At 42.3% G+C, this 23576-nt stretch overlaps 1 protein-coding gene across 3 annotated transcripts in view; it reads left to right on the top strand.

Moving 5' to 3' along the window:
• Window positions 1–23342, top strand: part of cux2b (cut-like homeobox 2b) — an 80980-nt gene extending 57638 nt beyond the window's left edge. For 2 of the 3 annotated variants that reach the window (XM_026343374.1, XM_026343375.1), the window contains exons 5-22: window positions 6082–6222; window positions 6453–6612; window positions 7040–7119; window positions 7487–7553; window positions 10216–10264; window positions 10966–11070; window positions 11852–12043; window positions 12166–12224; window positions 12326–12374; window positions 12654–12753; window positions 13121–13750; window positions 15283–15384; window positions 15546–16387; window positions 18063–18228; window positions 18406–18711; window positions 18808–18996; window positions 19084–19360; window positions 19521–23342. In XM_026343374.1, coding sequence (XP_026199159.1) covers window positions 6082–6222; window positions 6453–6612; window positions 7040–7119; window positions 7487–7553; window positions 10216–10264; window positions 10966–11070; window positions 11852–12043; window positions 12166–12224; window positions 12326–12374; window positions 12654–12753; window positions 13121–13750; window positions 15283–15384; window positions 15546–16387; window positions 18063–18228; window positions 18406–18711; window positions 18808–18996; window positions 19084–19360; window positions 19521–20322 — 4316 coding nt within the window. In that variant the 3' untranslated portion in view covers window positions 20323–23342. Of the gene's footprint in view, window positions 1–6081; window positions 6223–6452; window positions 6613–7039; window positions 7120–7486; window positions 7554–10215; window positions 10265–10713; window positions 10825–10965; window positions 11071–11851; window positions 12044–12165; window positions 12225–12325; window positions 12375–12653; window positions 12754–13120; window positions 13751–15282; window positions 15385–15545; window positions 16388–18062; window positions 18229–18405; window positions 18712–18807; window positions 18997–19083; window positions 19361–19520 lie in introns of those variants that run through there. The other variant, XM_026343377.1, reaches the window with a different exon arrangement.
• Window positions 23343–23576: the final 234 nt, after the last annotated feature.

The raw sequence follows: 23576 nt of genomic DNA, 5'->3' as shown, positions 1-23576 counted from the left end.
GGCCCCACTTCATTTCTCTCTGCCCCTCAAACACAACAGTGAGCTTTCCTACCGTTTCCCCCAACAAACGACAGAGCTCATGTATTTTTAATGTTTTGACAGATGCAATTATTCTTTACACGCTGTGCTCGTTAATCTTAATGCAGTTATTACTATTCATTGCAGGACGTTTTTCCGTCCTATTATTTCATTTGAGAGTGCCTCTCCGTCAGCATGCGTGCGTGTGTGCTAACACTAAGGCCGCCACAGGTCCAATCAGAGGAGGCCGACAGCAGAACTAATGAATGCAAGAAGTGCGGAAGGAAGAGTGGAGGCTATCGGCAATATCAGCAGCTCAATATGTGACCTGTTGTATCTGGATATCATTAACACCTGGTCACATATTAGTTATCCACTTATTCATGCAGAGCATTGAATGCAAATAACATATCCATTACATTTGTGAGATTCCAGCATGATAATGTTACGCTCTGTTAATGCAAGATAATGCTCCTGTTCAATGGCAACTCGAATGCAACTGTCAACTCAGAACAGAAATAACTTCTTGATGCAAGTGATTGAAGTATTTTTCCCCCTCTTCTCTTGCCTTTTATGAGGCCCCTAAGCCGAGATGTCAATCCACTGGAGTGTTTCATTAGCGTTCTATGTTTTGATTTGCCTGTGACATCTCCCCATGCTGCACACTGTAACTCCTACCCAGTCTGAGGCTTGAAAGAGGCCTGTTAACAGTGTTTCTCTAACAATGTTTATATCACCTCCGCATGGTTTTGATCAGTGCAGATAAACACATCTTGATCACTGAACGCTGAAAAACAGTGGCAGCTTCTGCCCGAATTCGCCAGTTTCCCAAAGATGCACCTAACTTCCTCTAGTCTTTTTCTTCCTCTTCTCCTCGCCCGTCTCATTCTGCTCTTCTCTCCTGGAGTGTGTGTGCGCGCCCGCGAGTGCCGTTTGAAATGTCTGCGTTTGTTTCCACGTCTGTGAGAGCAGAGAGGCCCTGTCGCCAGGGGCGTAGCCCTGAGACTGACGCTCCAGGTGTTTGCTCTTTCTCGCCTCCACTCAGTACACACACTCATCCCTCAGGATCCACCCCGCTCCCTCTCTCCTTTAGAACACAGCTCTTTTTATCTGAGCGGGGAGCTCACTGAGAGTTTGTGAAGATTTTGATCTGAATACACCCCTCTAAGTGTGTGTGTGTGTGTGTGCATGTGCGCCGGGCCTACGGCATGTCTGAGGTCTGTGTGTATGTGCATGTGTGTGATAGTGGAAATATTATGGCAACAGTGCGTGCTAGTGGTGCTCAGCGGTATTGCGGAGCAGAGCACAAGTACAAGCAGCTTTTTGTCACACAAAGTCATGTGTCGTCTTGTGTTAAGAGATGCTTGTAAGTGCCACACATATTCACATCAGATGTTTCCCTCGGCTATGAGATTATCCGAACTGACCTTAGTAATTCAGAGTCATTCAAATGCATAAAGAATAGTTGTCCTCCCTCAACCCTCCATATACATAAGCGAGTACCAGCAAGAGAGGCCTGCAAGGCACAGTGAGCTGGCTTTATTGTAATTGTGCAGCTGAGTACCTGCAGCCAGGATGAGGAGGAAGGAGGGGTGCCGAGTGTGTTTGCAGCAGTCTTTTGGAAAATAAGGGCGTATAAAAAGCTGATGGAAAATGAAAGCTCTCTGGGCGGGACGAGATTATGCACAAGTGATTAATAAGAGCAGTAATAAACAAAGGCCCAGGAGATGTTTGAGGTGCTTAATAATGCATTATGTTCATAAAAGAGCCGGGCCTCTCCAACTGATCCCTGTGGAGTAGGAGACCCCAGAGGGACCAGGAGAGTGTGTGCTCTTAAAAGACAGCAACTGTGTGTGTGTAGGAATGTCTGTGTCTGTGTGTGTGTGTGTGTGTGTGTGTGTGTGTCTGTGTGTGTGTGTCTGAGAGCAGATAAGACGGAACCATGGGATTCAAAAATGTAAAGACACTGGGTTAGTGTATATGATGATGTTAATTCATTGTGATTTGTCTTACATGTCTCATAAATACGAATGGGAGGTAGGTAGTTTTATTTTTGTGTAGTTTTCAAGTGAAGTTTGGTTTGAATGTCACTGCCACTCGTGTTTTTCACTGCAGGATCTCGTGTTAATTTGAAATGCTAGCTAGCTCTGGCTCCACTCTTTGTTCCAAGCTTTAAAATGTCTTGGTATTGATGTCATTCCTTCTCCGTCCTTCAGTCTGTCAAACAAAGAGACGGAACAGCAATGAAAAAGAACAGGTTAAGAAGTTTCTCTTTCAGCTTTGTTTTGTTCACACACAAAAGCCGCCGCTTCCCCACAATCACTTTTTTTTTTTTTTTCATTCCACCTATCTTTTTATTTTAGTTTTTCTCACTCCTTCTGCCACATCAAGGCAAAGTGAGACTTCAGTTTGCCAACTGAATATCAAATGCTCGTTGGTTTAAGATGCGCCACAAACAGAAAAGTCACATTTATGAAATTGTTGCGAGCAGTTTGTGTTGTTTCTAATCTGAACTAATCCTTGACAGGTTGAAGAAAAGAGGCAGCAATTTAACCTACATAGCTTTACGTTGTCTGTGGAGGTGAAAGTAAAGACTTCTTGTTGTGTCAACCTAGTTTGGGTCCTTGACGACAATATTACAGCAGTGTTACTGTTTGTTGCAGCAGCAGCAGAGCATGTTTATGGACCTTGAAGTCCACTCAGAGAAAAAAAAACTGTTTTGAATGAATAGAAAAAACCTTGGAGCACAGCCTTGTAAATTAATTTGTTCGTGTTGTATGATGGGAACACAGCTGGCCTCATTAACATGCGCACAACAAATAATTATAGCGTTTTTTTCTCTCTTCAGCCAGCCAATGCTTGGCTAATGGGCTTGCTGGGTTAATTATGTCAGAGCGTAATTACACAGGGCCCAGGGAGACATAATGGTGCACCCTGCTGCGCCCACACCGCCTAATGATGGTGTATCGCTGACAGAGCCAAGACGGACCGCCCTGACACACCTGCTTGTCTTGGCGCACAACACTCCGGTCCACCCCCACCCACATTCACACACAAACATCCTGAACCGGGCTCCTGTGCCCCCTGTATCGAAGGCTAACCCAGATCCAGTGACTGCCTCCCCTTTGAGATGTGCAGTATCACAGAAACAGTAACGCAGTGACCAAAGCAAGTAGCTACTGGGTGGGAGCCTCATTATCACACAGGCAAAGTGATGAAACTCAATATCAATGCAGCCGAGACTGTGCAAAAACAATTAAAAGTCACGCTAACTTTTGTCGGCTGTCAGGAAGGTTGGGGTGTATCACAACCCGGGTCTTATCTTCTATGCTATTAGTATTAATGACTTTGACACACACACACACACACACAGACAAAAACTTTTACTTTATTCACTAAACGTATTCACTTGTGAATGATCGCATGTAAATTATTACACCCATGTTTTAAAATGTCCTTCAGCAGGTCCAGTCTTTCATCTTACACCAAGAGGTTGAATTTCCATTCTCTTCACTCCTTTTTCACACTGATCAGTTCTCTTCCATCTCTGGATTTGTGCTGAAGCAGTACTGTAGCTCTAACTAATTTCAAGGTCTGTTGTTTATATTTGCTCAGTTTGAGTTTTGTATTTATATATGGTCATTTCTACGTGTTTCGTTTTAGTTGTTGACATCTGTGAGCTTGAAAGTATGAAGTCAAACAGAGCAAGAAACATGCTGTCTGACAGTCACTAATCCTTGTTTAACCAAACCTAGAAAAGGAAACAGTGAACAGTAAAATAGTTGTAGATCTGTATAAACTACATCTGTCCAGTACTACTTGAGTTTTTTACAAATGTATTTATAACTGAAAGAGATAATGATCAGAACTACAGAAAATATCACCAAAGTTTGAATAAAGCACAATTAGTTTCTACATTTTCCAAGAAGATGTCATCAAACCTACCTGTGTGGTTCTCCTTTTCTCATGTATGATTCCTCTTTATTTGGACCTGGACCCATGTTTCACCACAGAAAATGACACATTAAACATCCTGTGATTTATTAGCTTTTAAGAGCTCCAGTTGTCCAATCAGTTATCGTGACCTCAGAGCAGACGTCCAGCCATCCCTAATTAAGATAAGGGACGAATTAAAAACTGAACCACTTATTTGCACCAAGAGTGATGTGACTCACCCGATGTACATAATGCCTCATCAGCTGTGTTATATTTCTTGATTAGCAGGGATGTGAGCGCTGGGGTTAGTGTTGAATTCCTCTTTTACTCCAGGTTGTATTTGGTGGATTTACCATCAGAGCTGCTTCAAAAAGAAGCTCCAGTGCTGCTTATTAGCTACATCAATTAGTGGCTCTATTTTCCAAAGTTATCAGCACTCTTTCTGGACTCTCCATCAGTAACTGTAGATCCTGGGCCCTTGGAGAGGATCCCTGCTGCTCAACTTTGACGGGGGTTAATTTTGTATACAGACTTCAGTTATATCCCTTCACTTTAAATTTGACTTTACTTTACTCCCCTGCCACTGATTGATAATCCTGGCTTGTCCATGTATGAGAGATCCCTTACCATAATCTCTGTCCTTTGATCATTAAAAGTTGAAAGGATATATGGGAAAGAGGCTGATAAAGTGATTTCTGTGACAGTGGGTCGATGGAATAGCAGTGCTTTAAGTCATCCAGTTTGTCTTAGAAGAGCTGTGCTCTTAATAGTGATGTCCCTTGTGACTGATGCAATATCTCCACTGTTGGTGTAACAATGAATGCAGACAATGTTTGACTGTAAACGGTCTTGGGAAAAATAGCTTGATCAATTAAATGGTCCAAAATGTTTGTCTGATGAAAATGCAGATATGGCGAGCTGCAATGTATGCGCAGGATTTCAACAAATTGCACATTGCAGAAGTTTGGCCTCTCTGATGAGCATTTATTTTTGTGGCCTGTCGGCTCAGAGTTTGCATTCACTCAGTGGCATCTGGCAAAGTTGAAACGGCTGTGGCTCCAACTTCTTATGAAAAGTCACTTCAGTCAGTGCCCATGCTGAAGAAGGGATCCAATTGGGTTCCACACAGAAGCCTAAGATGAGTGGATGAAAGCTGTGGGAGAAAAGTTTGTGCAGCAAAGCAGCGATTTTCCTCCTCTTTTAGAGTTTTGAAGGGCTGTGGTGTGTGTGTGTGTGTGTGTGTGTGTGTGTGTGTGTGTGTGTGTGTGTGTGTGTGTGTGTGTGTGTGTGTGTGTGTGTGCGTATGTGCGTGTGGCTCTACATCTTACCTCCCCCCCTTGTCAAGGAGCTCCCCTGAGCTTCCCTCTCTGTGCTTTGGCACTAGAAGTCACCTCCTTTGGTGTTCGGCAGGCAGGTACACAACAGGAGCAGCTCTCTCTCTCTGAGCTGTTGAACTTTTCGGGAGGGGAAGAAAGGGAAGGGGAAGATTAAAAACAGCCCTGTGATGTGGAGTGCCGAGCTGCCTCCTGAGAATTCCTGGCATAATAATTTAAATGATCAAATGATACAGAGGAGACTTGTTAGCTGAGAAACAGCCTCCTAGTTGGCCCCATGGGCCCGGTGCTGCCGCGCATGCATTGCAAAACAGCTCCTCTGTTGTGCTAAAGAATCCCGCTTTTTTTTTTTTTTTTTTTTTTACCCCCTTTTCAGGAGCAGACTTTTTCTACACTTTGCCTAGGTGTATACTTGGGACTTAAGACTCCGTCACACATTCATGGCAATCTTCTTGTCTTCTTTGCCATTCATTAGCATGAGAGCTCACTCATTAGATTTGACTTCGTCTGTACATGTGAAGGGTCCGAACAACATTTGTGTCATTAGGGTCCAGCCTGTGAAATTTTCAAAGGCGTCTGAGTGGGGAAAGTCTAAGAGTCACTCTTTGGAAACAAGTCTCGGTGGAATAGTCTGCTTCTGTTGAAACTGCGATGCAGAAAAATCTGTAGCAGACTGCACACACAGTAAAACAGCTATTTTGCTTTTTTTGAAAAGTCGGAGTATTTGAATATTGTGTGAATCTCAGTAGTTCTTTTTACAGAGATTTGTTTGTGTCTTCTTTCTTTTTTTCAGATCCGGCTCCTGTGCTAGAGGCCTCACACACCCTGGAGGAAAGACTGCAGCAGCTTCAGAGTTCTGCCCCAGACAGTGAGGCCCTGGTTCGGGAGATCAGTAGGCACTGGAGGAAACACCTGGAGTGCCTTGAAAAGACAGGTCAGGCCAAAATCAGGCACATCAGGAAGCGGTACTTCTTGACTGCCAGTTTGTGCTTTGAGTTGCTGCCACACCTATGCCTGGTGGTGCTGCGTGGTAAATTTAATTGAAATCTACCTGGTCTTCTCATTATGTGAAGCAGTAAAAAAATAGTCACCTTATGAAAACTACATCCTACATGTCCTGCCTCATCAGAGCCATTCTAATGCTAGTCGTCTTGTTTAACACAGAGCCCACAGAGGACTGTCCTGCAGTCTCAGGGGCAGCGGTGGCACAGGACGCCTCAGAATTCAGCTTGCCAAACTCCCTGATGACCCCCAACAGCACACCGGCTCCCAGGGCCCCAGGCTCCCCACAGCAGAACCATCAGGACCGAGCGGAGGACCGAGGGTAAAAAACAGTAGACTTTTTAAAATTATTCATGAATATAAATTCTGATAATCTAGAATATAAAAAACTGAAAATCTAACATGAATAACCATATTTAACCACCTGATTCTTTTAGACATTAAAGATTATCCAGGATAAAACTTTCTGGTTTCTTAATATATAATTTTTTATGATTATGATGACAGGTAAACAATAAAGTTTGAGGCCACAGTGGGTCCAAAGTTCCTCGGTTTAGCTAAACACAGCTGCAAAACAGCTCTGAACAAGGCTGCTTTTTAAAATTAAATTTTTCTGCTCACTCCGCCGCCTCTCTAGGTGGGAGGACGTTTGAATTAACATATTTTTTTCTGTCATGAAGATGCATATTGTAGCTTTTAATGTGTGGCCATGATGTAGTGAAGAAACTGACAAGAGTTTCTTCTCTCAGGGAGGAGGAGGAGAGCGCTGATATTAGTTTGGCTGACAGACTGTCGGAGGCCAAGGAGAAGATCAAGGTTCTGCATTCGTGTAAGTGGTTTAAACAGCAGCTCCCGCAGAAGCTGTTCTGTTTCATTTCAAATAACCAACATGTATATAATTGCCCCTTGCTGAAACACTTGCTGCCCCACTGGTGCTTTGTTTGCTTAAAAAAAGTCAAGATAATTCTTCCAATTGAATTTGTGTTTCACCATATTTAACAGTTTATATCCAGCTTTGAATGAGTTCTTTAGGTGTTTAAAGTGTCCATTCAACTAACTCACCTGTATTTTAAATATGGAAAAGATATAAATGTATTGATACAATAAATTCAGCCATGCAGCGTTGAGTTCAAAGTTCATGTGTTGTTGGTTGTTTTTAATTAATACCTCACCTCTCTCTATCTGCCTCTAACCAGCTTTGAACAGTGCACAGACAGAGCTGTTGGACCTGCGGTGTAAATACAACCAGGAGATGACGAGCAAGTAAGAGCCACACTTTACATTTTTGTTTTCCTTACAACATGTTTCTGATGAACCCCCCCACCACACCCCATCTTTGTGGCATTCCTCACTAGTGCTCATTGCAGCATTTCGAGTGCTGAAGCCACTCTTCTTTACTTTGCCTACATAAATTCATGTCCAGGGTAGAGCTGAGGAATGCCATTGTACAGGCAGAGAGTGAGAGTGACTCAGCCACTAATGCAGGTCGATGAGAGAGGTCTGTGTTTGCCTTCACTGGCAGCTGGGCCTTGACAGCCCTCAAGAAGAATTGCTCCATTTAAAAATTGCTTCAGAAAACACTCTACCTTGTCCTGGTCTTTGAGCGCAATGTATCCACCGCACGCCTGAAATGAATCTGAGCTTGTATGAAGGATGTCGATAGACATTCAAAGTAAACACTCCTTTGTTTGGGTTGTGCTCTAGAGCACAGTCAGCCGCTGCTAATGGATTTTCTCCCAGGCTTAATCCATGGCACAATTGAACTGATGTTTCTATACCCACTGCCATCCATTTTGTTGGATTGGACACTTTTTCTGTTTGGCCTTACCTTTTGCGTGCAGCTACACTTTGAAAGACCGTCTCCGTTATGTGGTTTGTCATATAGTATGTGTCGTCCTGGTCACGTTCCTCTGGGATGACAGTAGCACCACTGACCTCAGAGTTCCAGCCGCAGTTATCCCTCCCTAACCCCGGGCCTCTGAACATTGGGCTGGCCTCTATTACTCTCAGTGACTGTTTCCTCAATGTTGATAATAAATACTATTTGTCTGCCTCAGCTTGAGTAGTCGAGCAAGTAATCAATACAAAACATTTTCCGTACTGCACAAGTTCATTAAACGTGCAGCTGACACCTGTTAGTGTTTGCTGTCAGCAGGGCGCCATCTATCCAGGTCTTATTGATAGGACCTGCACACATATAAAACCAGGGCGGCACCACACAGCACTGAGGTTGTGCTTTGAGACGTGTCAGAGTCTGACTGAGTCCATCACTTACAGTAGAAATATTTGAGAATTGTATTTTGCTTTCTAGAGCACTATAGCCAGAATGATTGAATGATCCTAATGGATCACCAATGTTTTAGACAAACACATAGCCTGTTGGGAGACAATGGAAGCACCAAGGTGCACACATCAAAAAGACTGAAGGTTCAGCTTAATGTAGTCAGTTGAATGTGAATAGAAAAACAGTCTAATATGTGCTTTGAACAGTTTTTCTCTTTTAGTAAAAAGGGACCACTGTGTCCCAAAACTTGTGAAACCTATGTGCATATTTAAATCAATCACAGCATCCTCGTTAATTCATCCTTATCTACCTTTTGAAAGTCGGGTCCCATGTGTGCAAAATGAAACTGTTGAACTTCAAACAAACCTCATGAATAATCCTGCTGAGCTTCTGTTTAACTTAGACTACTGTGATTGTTAGATATATGGAGGGAAAGCTGATGATCCAAATCAATATGAGCACATGAAGGCACAGATACGACTGAGGTCACGAGGTCATGCCTATCAGTGTATTGCGATGTATTGTAGTTTTTAATGATTTTTAATAGATGATATTTAATGACCTTGAAAGGAATTTACATCCACCTGCACACGTTTCACTTTAGTTGGTTAAAATATTTGTGATTTATTATATTGGACCATGAAAAATGTAAGATTTGGATTTAAACCAATCTTCCTGGTGTACTGGACAGGGTGCTGACACAGCATTCTGTTAGAGGATACAACTGACAGAAATTATTATTGAACAAATAAATAAATAATTACATTTGGGTCTAGTGAAATATTTCCTATGGAGGTGTGAGTTCAGCACAAGAATGTGGACTCTTGACCTCGTTATTTCTAAAAGTTATGCATTTATGCTAAGTGGGAGCTGAGAAGCAGTGATACACTCAGTGGCTGGTCTTTTACGTACAGTCAGCTAAACCTGATTCGTTCTAATACAACAATAATTAACCCTGCAATAACCCTGTCTTCTTGAGGCTTATACTGCTGGGTTTTGTTAACATCGGCAGAGATCTTCGTGCATAGCTGTATGATACAAATATGAATATATGATGTAATATCATTTAAATATAATTACGATATTAGAAACACTTTTTAAGGACATGAGATTATGAATTGTCTGGCTGAGGATAGTTTACAAAGACAACATGTTAAATGAGTACAAATGTCCTTTATTAGCAAAACTATGTGATGATAGACTATGTGATGATATGTGATATCAATATAATAAAAAACATCATGTTTTAGAGGTAAAAATCTCCAGAGGGAATTATTTTATGGTTGATTGCACTTCCTCCAAACTCATTGTTAATTTTAACAGAAGTTACAGGATTGTTGACCTAATGTTGTTTCTTAGCCAAATATTGTGACCTGAAAAGAATCCAAATCAGATTGCAGCATTATGTTTGAATAAATCTCTGGTTTTTTTTTTTTTATGTCATATATAACACGAAGTGCTGTTTCAGTATTAAGCAACAGATAAAAAGAACTGTATACGTGCTGCGTTCTAGCTTCGTTCTGAGATGAATTATGTTATTAAGAGAATGTGTTGTAATAACTGCTTTTGTTTTTTGTGTGACTGCTGTACATTATCTCCTCAGTAATCCTGTCTTTCTCTGTCTGGATGTCTGTGTTCCAGGGCAGAGGAGGTCGATGCCATCATGGCAAATCTTGAAAAAGCAAACCAGGTGAGAACAGTCTTCCTCTGCATTTCTCTGATTGAGATGCTCCTTCGTTAAGGTAATCACTCCTGTAATCAAGGTTTGGCTTTAATTAGACACCCTCCGCTCCGTCCTGTGCCCCCCCCCCCCTTTACTCCCCCTTCCATCTCCCCTCCCTCGAGTGTGTGATTAGCGAGTGTAAACCTGAGCCTCCGTCGGTGGGCGCTATAGCAGCACGGCTCCACTCAGCAGAGCACAGCAGACTGCCGTGTGCGATTGATGCCGGAGCGCTGAACGCCAGGGTTCTTAGTTATCTCATTGCCTTGATTGCTTCCTATCCTGGTGGTATCTCTTTTCTTCTCCTTCTTTCTTTTCCCCTCTGCTTTTCTCTCTCTCACACCCTTTTTCTCACTCTGCTGCTCTCTGCCATCAGGGCCTAGATAAATGTCCTCAAAATGAATCATTAATTAGCAGACCGGGTGTGACAGAGCAGGTAAACAGTTTGGGGAATAAAGTAGGCAGTCTAAACAGCCCCTTCAGCAGAATAAACCGTTTGGCTGCACTCGTCTTCTCAAGCTCCTGCTCAGGTTTTTACTCGACTCTAAAATCTCAGAGCATGAGTGCCTCCTTTGATTTATGTATATGCTCTCACCTTGATCAACTCATTAGCCAACTGATGTGGCTGCTGTAGGAAAACTGTAACTCTGTGATACCATGTCTGTACGCAGAGAGCGGAGATGGCTCAGAGGGAAGTGGAGAGGCTAAAGGAGCAGTTAGACAGTGGCCACAGTGTCACCACAGGGAACTGCCATCCAGCAGAGGGCAGTAGCAGGGTAAGAACAAAGTAACAAATACTGTTTTTTCAACTAGGCTGTGATGGTATTTAACTAAATATAAATGTTATTTATATAAAATATAAATGTACAGAATATATGATATAATTCTCCTTAATATTATGCACTGTTAAAGAGAATCTATCCAACAGTATCAGTGTATCTCACACAGTCAACAGCTACGTTGAACTTCTGCTTACTTCTTAATGCGTCATATTATGTAACACTGTTTTAATACTTTGAGTACATTAGGATCATGAAGTGGCACTTGTACTTACAGATTAGTTAGTTTTTTTTTTTTGTATTTTATGTCCTTTACTTAAGGATCGGCAGCCAACATTAACTGGCAGCTTCTTGGCTACTAACTCATTGCCGTTGCAACTTTGTGATTTATTTCTTTACTACTAATGAGATTCTAAAGTTTCTTTAAGTTTCAGTTGCTTCTTGTCAAGTATTTAAAAATACAAATTTGTTCTTGGATTTAGACGTAAAACCTATTTCACAAGGACAGAAAATGGGGGGAGGAAAGAAAAAAAAACCTAGTACTGGACAAATAAATGAACTGACAGATGCTCAGTAATTTCCTGATTGTTGCTATCATTAACTACTAAACTATAAATCTGCCAAAGTTCGATTCTCTCACTTTCCACCTATCTCCATAGCATCAACACTGCACAGGCTGTGATTTACTGACTGCTCTCTTACATTTTCTTCCCTCCTCTCTCTAATTTTCTCACTTTTCTTGCACACCCTTCGCCACATCTCCTTCTCACCTTGTCAGGAGAAGAACGAAAAGGGCGAGGTGTTACCCTCCCAGCTGGAGGCCGCCTTGCTGGCTAAAGACCGCGAAATCCTCCGCCTTCTTGAAAACATTCAGCGACTGCAGTTCACACTGCAGGAAGTTCAGGAGACCTCAGCCAATCAGATCATGGAGCTGGAACGCCAGCTGGCCTATAAGACAGAAGCAATCGAGGTGAGTGACTGCGACACATGAGAAGTGACAGAACATGACCAACACCTCCTCAGTCATCAGTGGCTCAGATAATTAACCAGACGCTTATTAATATAAAATAAAATGTTTCGGCTGTTTTTCAGAGATTAGAAACTAAACTGCAAACCCAGATGGACTATGAAGAGATTAAAACTGAACTCAGGTGATAAATGGCAGCTCACACAGAATGTGTAACTCACTCACAATAATGTGGATTTAAATCGAAAAAGAATTGACTTTGTGCATGTCCGTTTCTGTCCATAGTATCCTAAAGGTAATGAAGCTGGCTTCAGCAAACGGCGGCTCGTCTCAGGTATATTTGCTTTTATATCATCTTATTATTCTTCCAGCGGTCTTCAAAAGACCCAAGTAGACCTTTGGTTCTTAATGTTCTCTTGGTGTCAGGGAAAAAAAATCTACAGCAGTGGCATTGAATGCTTCACTGATCGTCATCCATTATAAGGATATCTACAGCGGCTGCAATTGATTAATCGAAAATTAACAGCTTTTGTGTGTGTGTGTGTGTGTGTGTGTGTGTGTGTGTGTGTGTGTGTGTGTGTGTGTGTGTGTGTGTGTGTGTGTGTGTGTGTAGGATTGTGCCAAGGCTGCAGAGGTGCTTATGCTGGATAAAGAAGCCTTTCTTCCATCTCACAAGTACATGGTGGATAAGGCCCGAATTTTGCACAGCAATGGTAAAATAAATGTCCCTCATGTTTCATCTTCTGTCTATATAAGAGTATAGAGTTAAAATGTTTTCAGCACAATGTGGGAGTTTTGTCATCTCCTAAAAACTCACCATAGCTCACTGATTGCTTGGCGCTCATTGGTCAGGCTCAGTTGATTTCTGGAGTCAATGCGTTTCAGACTTAAATCTCTGTGCTTAAACTGAAAGCCTGCAAGATGTAGTCTGGCTAAAAAACAAGTGAGTTCATTCATGACATATTTATTATCAGCTAGATTATAGTTGGTTGGCCTGATAACGCTACTGATAAAACCATGCAGCTGTTTAGGATGGATCCTATACAAGCTAGATGGTGAGAATATTTTTTCCGTCACCAGATGATGACCAGTCTGAGGATGCAGGGAGGGAGTCAGGAAGGCCGCCTGGCTCCCACTCATCCTCTTCTCAGGTGGATGGCCGTGCCTCTCCCAGCCCCGGCCCCCCAACTCTGGATAGCACCTCTTCCAGCCATGATCTTTCCCGTCCCTTCTCTGTGTCGCCGTGCTCTGGTGACCGACTGTCAGGAGACCACATCCTTCACAAGCAGCTCCTGTCCCCACACTTTAAAAAGGAGGGCCTCATGGCTTTTCCCACCGCTCTCTATGCAGCCAAAGTCGCCCTGATGTCAGCCACCCAAGGGTCTGCGGGATCAGGCAGCATCGATGCCGGCTTACCCAGCGACCAGTCAGAAAGCGGGAGCTCAACTGCAGGAGATGATGACCAACTAGACACGGCAGAGATCGCCTTTCAGGTGAAGGAGCAGCTGCTGAAGCATAACATCGGCCAGCGCGTGTTTGGCCACTATGTGTTAGGCCTTTCCCAGGGCTCAGTCAGTGAGATCCTAGCAAGACCCAAACCCTGGAGGAAGCTAACTGTGAAAGGCAAAGAACCTTTTATTAAGATGAAGCAGTTCCTCTCTGATGAACAGAACATCCTGGCACTTAGGACCATCCAGGTCCGCCAGAGAGGTGAGTTGAAAGACAGTATGAGAAAAACACATTATTTGAACCAACATTGTTTTGTAGACTTTTTTGACACCACTATATACAGTAGAGCTTTACAGCAGAGATTAACAGAAAGGCAAAAAGTTGCCTTTGTAACCATATTTTCTAAACCACTGGCTTGGAAGTGAAAATTAGTGTGAGTTAAGTGTCTGAAGTGTCATCTACTGCATTCTGCTGTGTACAGTGATAATTGAAGCATAACGCTGGTGATATTTAATAATATTTATTTTCCTTACTGTCGACAAATCCCATGAAAAGGCCAAAGTTCTGACTAATATATACAGTGTATCATACTCCTCTGTGCAATAAAGCTCCATTATTGTCCAAAAACACAACAGTGATTAACCATAAATCGTTAGTGTGATCCACCTACAGCACATAATTGATTTGCATCATCAAATAGATAAGACAAGTGATTAATACATTGAAAGATGGATAAAACAGACAAATCATTCTAACCATGTGAATAATATAGAGCTCATTAAATACTTCTTCATACTTGTAATAAAGATGTTATCTTTTTTCTTTTTCTGTTATTCACATAAATGATTTTCAAATTAAAACACATCAGTGTGAACACCAGGAGCACCAGGTGACATGTCCCTCATTCGCATGAACTCACATGCTGCCATTTATTTAGAGTCAACCCCGCATACACCATCTTGATGCTGTAACTGGAGCACCAAATGTGTATTAATCCACAGCTAAAAATAGTTTCCAACAAACGCATCGTTTCCTCCAGTTTGAGTAACGTCTGCTAAAATCTACGGTACCCAGCTGTTTGAGTCTCTCTTTTTTTTTTTCTAAAGTTGCTATTAATTTCTCATCTTTTTTATAAAAGATAAGAATGAATTGACTTGGTTTTGTATATATAATATATAGTAGCATTATGTCAGTCTTATGCTTTAAGTAGAGTAGATAACAACCAGGAAGTAGTTCTCTATAAACCTCTCTTTAACCAACGGGAGTTGGTTAAAGAGAACCCTGGAATTTAACCCTCAACTTTGTTTTGTTTAAATTAGATTAGATAAAAATCTAATAACATTCATACAACATTGTCATACCAGTGTCACTACAGATGGTCAAAGCTAGTCAAATAAGAACCGCATTGTAAAGTGAGAGTGTTGAGGGGATTTGGGAGTGTATAAAGCTGTACGTTTTTAGACCTGATGTAATACACTGTGTTGTTTTGGTGGCTTAGCTCCTGGACCTGTGTACGTTTAAACCTTCTAATCTACTTGGACCTCATCCTTGACTTCTTCACGGCTTCCTCTGCCATGTTTGTAGTGTTACTTTTAAACTTTGTTTTCTCCCTAGATTCACAGCTTTTGAAAGTTGAGCTTCCCGTATACTGCAACCTCAGACAGCACGAGCTCAAAGGCAGCCATTGATCTACCAGTCAAAAGCAAAGCCTTGGAACTGCTCTCTGATCAACCATCCCACTCACCCCCCTCCTCCCTCCTCTCTCTATCTGTTTCTGTTACCCTCTGTGGCAGGGAGCATCACTCCGCGTATCCGAACTCCTGAAACTGGGTCAGACGACGCCATTAGGAATATCCTGGAGCAGGCCAAGAAGGAGATCCAGTCCCAGAGGGGAGGTGAGCATGAAGCTGCGAGTCATAAGTTATAACTGAAAGTCATATTGATTTATTTTAATTGACAGTTTTATTAACAATTTGATGAGTTCTTTACGCCAGTGTAAATTGGAGAGATGATTTGAATGTGCATCAATGTCAGCGTGGGGGTCTTTCTTGTTCAGGTGATGGAAAGCCGTCTCTGAACAACTCATCAGGCAGAAGCAGTAATGGAGCAGGCGGCAGCTCTGATGAAACTATAAAGACCATCCTAGAACAGGCCAGAAGGGAGATGGAAGCACAGCAGCAGGCCCTGATGGAGATGGAGGTCTGTGGAAGGGCCTCGACTGCCAGCTCCGGACCTCAGGCAGATCGTCTAGGGCCCCCAGAGCGCTCCAGGGGCCCACCTTTACCTATATCCATCAAACAGGAGGAAGGGGGCTGCGCTGCCGTGTGCATGGCCAATCCCATCAGCAGCCCCCAGACACCCCTTAGTGTGCTCTCCCCGGCTGCCTTTGTCCAGAACATCATCCGTAAAGTAAAATCGGAGATTGGCGAAGCAGGCACCTACTTTGACCAACATTGGTCTCAAGAGCGGGGCTCCATAGGGCTAGGATGTGGAGTCAACTCACGGCCTTTCAATTCAGTCTCCCCCTCTTTGTCCTCCTCTTCCTCTGGGCCATCTTCTGCCTTGCCTAGACCATGGCCCCGTCTGGAGAACGGTGAGGGCCACTCCAACAGCGAGGAGGCCTCTGCTGCTGAGGACGAGCTGGGGCTGGGCCGGCCAGTGGAAGTGAAGTTGGAGTCAGACACGTCAGTAAGCGGCGAGTCCCCAGGACCTGGGCCAGGACGCCTATCATACTACCCAGCATACATCCCCCGTGCCCTCAAGCCCACTGTGCCGCCACTGACTCCAGAGCAATATGAGATGTACATGTACAGGGAGGTGGACACCATTGAGCTGACCAGGCAGGTGAAGGAGAAGCTGGCAAAGAACGGCATCTGTCAGAGGATCTTTGGTGAAAAGGTCAGACGTTGCTCTTTCATATTTTCTCACAGCAAGAAACAGGAGAGATGAGCACACGCATCCACACTGTATTAAAAATGAAGGTATACAGTGTGGATTTAAAAAATCTACATTTTCCTGAGAGATTCAAACATCTAAAAACATTTGGATATAAAATGAGGTTCATAGCTCATGAATGTGAGAAGCCACAGTAATCAGTAAGTCTTTGCCATCTTCCAGTTTCTAGTGTTATTGTATCCAGGTATATGGTTTCAGATCTTGAGACAACTTGAGGTATTACACAAAACTGACCTGAGTAAACACAAAACACATCTTAATCATTTCAGCCAACAAAGTAATCAAACACTCAAATCGTCCATGTGAAAAAGTAATTGCCTCTTTTAAAGCAAATAACAGGTTCCAGCACTTTAGCAGAAGTAACTGCAGCTCAAGCTTTTTATAATCTGATAATAGTATTGAAAGAATTTCTGCTCAACTCTCAATGGAGAAAGACATATTTGTAAGCTCAAACGTCGACTCTCTGTTGAGTTGTAGTCAAGATGCTGAATAGACCACTCTGAGACCTTGATTTTTTGATTGTCACCCTTTTAGATCTGCTTGTGTGGTTCGGATCATTTTTTGAGGGATAACACATCTCATGGGCAGGTTACTGGATTGGTCTCTTTTGGAACTATTTGACACTGAGCAGTGTAGAAAACCTTTGTGAGGTTTTCAGCTGTCTTCCTGTTTTTAGTCAGTCAAATGTGGCTGAATGAGTAACAGAGGGCTAACACCTTTAGAATGGCTGGTAAATGTTGGAAAATGTGTTGCTTAAATGAATGAAACCCTAATAATACAATATAATTAATTACCAAAATATTAATAAACATAATTGTCTGAATTGTTTTAACCATATATAGCAAAATATTTTAAAAAAAGTATACAGACAAAGTATAAATTTACTATACTGTATTTTATTTGCATTTTCCCTTTTGCTTGATGTTCTGTAGAGTTTTGTTAGTTCAGCTCCTAAAAAATATGGCTTTATTTCCAGGAAATCCCTCTGGGTGTTTATCTAGGCACCACTGTGATTTGTCAAAGTTTGTTCGGATAAAATGTAACAGGTTTCATGGTGCAGATTTAACATCATGGTAATATTAAATCTCAATTCTCCAGTGTATACCTTTCAGTGAGAAGCATTCCTATTTGTAAAACCTCTGCCGTTGAGTTATTCAGTTATTCAGTTCCACTTACATTGAATACAGTGAAGCGGTTTCATATAATGTAGTTTTCCTGGCATATTCAGGTGTGTGTTGAGATTTATTTTTATTTTGTAAACACGAAAGCAAAGATTTCCCTTGTTGGGTTAACCCTACATACATTTTCTCATCAAATTACATCAGAGGCATACAAATCAAAATGTGTTGTATGTTCAAAATGATCAGTGGATGAACCTTTTACACTCTAATCAAATGTGCTACATGTAAAACGTAAATGAGTGTAATTGAGTAGACTCAACGCAACATAAATATTTGTGGTGTAATGCTTCCCTCTAGTGGCTGCTTGTTCAAAGTGTATCAGGCCAAATGTTTCTTTGATTTTTCATGATAATAAATTGGACAATTAGTTTGGTGTCAGAAAGATTTAATGAAGTGTGTTTTGTCAAAATATATTAAACTGCAGTTGTGTGGCACAGGTGCTGGGGCTTTCCCAGGGCAGCGTGAGCGACATGCTGTCTCGGCCCAAGCCCTGGAGCAAGCTAACCCAGAAGGGCAGGGAGCCCTTCATCCGCATGCAGCTGTGGCTACTAGACCAGCTAGGCCAGAGCCTCAGCCAGCCCCCAAACCAGGTTCACGCTCAGGGTAAGAATGTGGTTTGTAATATAGACTCATCTCAACAGGAATGAATAAGCATAAAATCCTGAAATGCAAAATTTGAAAGATTGAAGTATTTCACCGATGATACAATGGGGACTTCGGCTGCAGCTACACCTAGACCACATGCTTATTGTTTTTTTTTGTAATGCCTCTCGCCTCCAGATAAAAGCCCTGTGACAGCCCAGTCCTCACCTTCCCCACCACCTAGTCCAGCAGAGAGCCACCCAAGTCCACTGGTAGAGCCTGTCAGTCTCTCTCTGGAGAGCAGCAAAGAGAACCAACAACCTGAGAGCCTGAGGCTGGGGCTTCCCCCCCACCCGGAAGGAGGAAAGTCCACTCCTAGCCTCATGACCATGCACCAACCCACAAACCCACTAGGTATCCAGGAGCTGGTAGCCATGTCTCCAGAGCTGGACACCTATGCCATCACCAAGAAGGTCAAAGAGGTGCTAACAGACAACAACCTAGGTGGGTCTGAGTTCACGCCGTGTGTTTAAGCTGACACTGCCTGAGAATGCTGACACAAGTTGTACATATTCTGTGTGCTTATTTGTTGCTTCACAGGCCAGCGTCTTTTTGGGGAGACCATCCTGGGCCTGACTCAGGGCTCAGTGTCTGACCTGCTCTCCAGGCCCAAACCTTGGCACAAACTAAGCCTGAAAGGAAGGGAGCCATTTGTCCGCATGCAACTGTGGCTCAATGATCCTCATAATGTGGACAAGCTTAGGGCCATGAAGAAGATGGAGAAGAAAGGTGGAGACAAGTTTGAGAGTTTATTTGTCTTTCCTATTTATATTATATATCTATATATGTAATTCGTTTTTGACTGTGTTCTTTCAGCCTATCTGAAAAGGCGGTACGGGCTGCTGAGCACTGGCTCGGACAGCGACTCACCAAGCACTCGTTCTGAGTGTGTAAGTCCTGCCTTGGCTTCGCTGGACCTGTGCCCTTACAGCCAGGTGAAGAAGCCTCGGGTAGTGTTAGGAGCCGAGGAGAAGGAAGCCCTAAGGAAGGCCTACCTCCTGGAGCCCTACCCCTCTCAGAACACCATCGAGATGCTGGCCTCCCAGCTCAACCTCAAAACCAACACTGTCATCAACTGGTTCCACAACTACAGGCCAGTACAGTGGCCTTTGCTATTTCTGTTGTTTCCATTACCACTATTTATTCAATTTAAACTGCAACTAAAAATCTCAAATTAAAAGTAAAGTAAACTTTAATATGCTGACACCATGTTTGCCTTTACATGACTGTCTAACAGCAGTGTTTGTGTGCAGGTCCAGGATGAGAAGGGAGGTGCTAATGGAGGGTCTGCCAGACAATGACACAGATGCGGAACACCGCAGCTACTCCCCCTCAGTGACGCGGAGCCCCAACTCAGATGGAGAGGAGAGGAGGCTGCAGCAGCCCTCAGGACACATCCACTCCAGCCTTCCTCTTAACGCTGCACTGCCTCATGTCAAACAGGAGGCAATGGACAGGGAAGACGAGGGGGAGGAGGGGAGGGAAGGCTCCAAGAAGAAGTCGAGAGCTCATTGTTTTTCCACAGCAGCACTTTTCCCGCAGTTGAAAAGCGAGGACTCCATTGTTGGCTGTCGTGAGCCCCACTTAGCTGGTCAGAGCCTGAGGCAGGAAGAAGAAATGAGCAGCCAGGCTCAAGGGCTCTACCTTGGTGCAGTCTCCATTGATGGACCACAGAGAACCCATCAGTCCAGACATGAGGGGGAAGACGCCGGAAAGTCGCCCGTGGACCCAGTCAGCTTCAAGGCTTCATCAGAACCCTGCCGCAGCAGCCTGGAGGTCTCCCTCAACTCCCCCTCTGCTGCGTCCTCACCCGGCCTCATGATGTCAGTCTCCCCCATCCCTTCTTCCTCCGCTCCCATATCACCCTCATTGCCAAACCCCCCCTCAACAAGCACCAATCACAGCCTGGACGCCAACCAGGCCCTCCCCTTCCAAAGCCCCAAACTCAACAGAAGCACTCAGAGACGCAACGAGAAAATGGCCAACCTCAACAACATCATCCACAGGTTAGAGAGAGCAGCCAATCGAGAAGAAACACTGGAATGGGAGTTTTAAACCCCACTTTACTTCTATCTAGTTCTGATGACCCTCACAGCACACAGGAGAGTCTCAGACAGAAGCTTCCTGAAGACTTTAAACAGAGCCTGCTTGATGAAGGCCTGTCCTGTCAGACTGATAACTCATAAGAAACGGGAACACAGAGCTCAACGTGTGGCCGAATTCCCTGCAAAAACTTAAAGAGATGAAAAAAAATTTATAAATGTGTATTTGTTTTTTGTTTTCGTTTTGCTTTTGATAATGCATACTACTTTGAAATATATGTGACAGCACTAGCTGTTGTTTTACCTATTGGACTTGACATGAAGAGTTTTGCAGCTATGGTGTCATAAAATGTACACTGACGTTCTGTAGATTGCCACTGGGTGAGATTAAAAAAAAGACCCCTGTCTTAAGCCATTAAAAGCACTATAACTATTTGAAAAGAGACATTGACCAAATTTGCTACTTTTTGAATAGCAATTTTTCTGATTTTGTCTGTAAGACTAGACAGTTTAAGTCAAGTAACATGAAATCCTATTACTGACCGAGGGATAGTCCTTTAAGACTCTAAATATTCAACATCTTGTATGTACTTCGTTTCTTGGTGATATGTTTTGAAATATTTGTAACTCACACGTATAAAATGTGGTTGTACATGTTGTAGAATTGTCTGCAATAGCCCTCTCTAAACCTGATGTAGCATGGTACTCACCTGACCCTGTTATCCTCTGTAGTTAGTCACCTGTGATTATACTTGAGCGAAAACAAGTGAAAAAAAAGCTGAAAATCCTGCAAAAAATAAGAAAAAAGGAAACGTTATTCTAACGAGTAGAGTACTTTTAGTGTTTTGTTTTCTTTATTTTTTTCCTTGAATAATCCTTGAGGTTTACAGTTTAGGGCCCTTGTGCTTTTTGTAGTAAGTGAAACATTCACTACACATGAGCACAGTTTACATGATTTCTTTCAGACTTACCTCTCTAACCCTCTAAGGCGCTGGTTCTCAGACTGTAATGGGCCAAGACACAGGACACCTGGTTTACCTCAGATTATGTTGACACACATCATGCTATGACCATGCATTTCATTCTTAGAACACAACCATGACCCACACTTTTTTGAATCAACGGAGGGACAGCGTTTGTGTGGTGCCTCAGACGTGCAGAGATAAAACATGAGTTTTAATGAGCAGAATCTGTCTTTTGTAAAGGAACACTCTGCTGTTTAAGAGATACGGAGCTAATGATTCTTTTCGTATGGCGCTCCTCCTCACAGGTAACACCTGATTCAGTGCACTTTGTCAAAATGGGTCATTTACTGTAGCTACACTAATGTCTAAGCACTGAGATGTTGTTTAGCTGGGCAGTTTTCTCGTCAACATGAAAACACTCAATCTATAAGTATGATATATTTGAGGACGCAAAAGGTTACAGGTATCCCCTCATATTATCTTTGACCACTTGTGTATTGTGTCTGTAGAAGTTTCTTTGTCATGCTTGCAAGATGTTCTTTCTGTATTTTGCCTCTATTTTATACTCAGAACAGTTAACTAGATATTCAATACCTCGTGTATGAACTACTTACAGCACTTAGATTTTGATAATTGTGAGAACTCAAGAAAATTTCAAATATCAACATTATCCTAAATATAGTGTCCACAAGTCTTTTGCCTTTACTGTATCGTTGAAGTTGGTAGTAAACACTTGCACATGTCTACATAGTTCAGAGGACTTGGATTGTATTATGTAGAGATATATATTACACAATTACTAAAAAAATAATATCTTACATTCTTGGAACAAAATGTGCTGATTATATTGAAATAGAGTGTACAGATTTAATAAACCAAACCCATTCAAGCCAGTTCTGGTCTGGCAAGCTTGCCCACGTTTTAGACCTTCTCTCAGGGTAGTCTTGCTTTTTAAAGCTTTACTGAAATGGTTGCTCTCATCAGCGGTGGTGACTATGATAAAAAACGCTATGTGGTGGAGAGGATGATTCTGTTATATATTAAATGGACCTGTGGAAGTTGTTTGTACATGCAAAATGCAGCTTTCACAGAAAACAGTGATTTGTTGGAAAGTTGTTGCTGTTTTGTAATTCATTACACAGATGTGTCAAAGTACAGTGTAGATCGGAAACTACCAGGATGAGGCCTAATGGGTTGCTTTTTTGAGATCAGTAGACTTTGCTCTCTAAAATACTGTTCTTGTTTTCTCTTGGAGCCACAGAGGATTTTTCTCTGGTTTTCGTACCACCATTTTTTGTGCATAATATACTATATGATTAGAAGTGGCATTTCTTATGTGGAAATTTCATTGTCTTTCATGGTAACATGACAGAAAAAGAAATGTATTTACCCAGACCATAATCTCTTCATGTAAAGCTCATCCCATTGTTTTGCATGCAAATCCATTCTTCTCTCGTGACAAGGGATAGATTCTGTTTTGTGTTGTTGTGTTCATGCACAGGGACGTGGAATCAGCACTTAAAAGTATTTTTACATTAGTGAAGCTCATGCATGATGCAGCTGATAAATTAGCTCTCACAAAGTCATCATGAATCCAGTCAGATCAGAATCCAAATACGACCCAGTAAACATTGTTTCCAGGTAAATATTTGAATCAAGATAAGTTTTGTGCCATATCATATGCCTCATGCATTATCCTCATGGGAGAAATGCCTTGTGTGGAGATGTGTGATCAAAGAGGGTTTTTTGTCATCCAGTTCAGAAAAAAGCAAAGCTTTTTGTAACAATAGCCCTACACATTAGTTTAGGTTTTATTTTATAATTGACATTAGTCACTAAATGAATAAATAATTGGTCAGCAAAATGTGAGCTGTGTAGAGTATTAACAACTCTGACGCTGAGGATTGTCTCAAAGAAAAAGGTTTTCATTTGAAATGCAGCTGTGAGCCAATAAAGACAAGTGTCCTGCAGGCTTAAATAAATAACCAGATAATGCCTCACGTCAGGCTGTTAAATTAAAGAATGGATAAAGGTATGCCAAGCGTTTTGGAATTGAATTTGCATATGTAAGCCATCATTCAATACATAATTGTTTAAGAGTCTGGTGTGTTGTGTTTTTATTTCTTAATGTAGGGGCATAGCCAGCCTTGGAAGAATGCAACATTCACATAAACACAGAGGTTAACACACACAAATAAATGAAAACAAATGAATGAACGCACTGTAATATGCATGATATCAATCTAAAAACCCTGACTATATATTTCTTCCCTTCCATTCATTAACAGCGTCCTAGTAATAA

This window comes from Anabas testudineus, chromosome 9 (assembly GCF_900324465.2).
Source record: "Anabas testudineus chromosome 9, fAnaTes1.2, whole genome shotgun sequence".
Taxonomy (NCBI): Eukaryota; Metazoa; Chordata; class Actinopteri; order Anabantiformes; family Anabantidae; genus Anabas; species Anabas testudineus.
The sequence above is the reverse complement of the archived record's forward strand: the minus strand, read 5'-3'. Positions and strand labels throughout refer to the sequence as shown.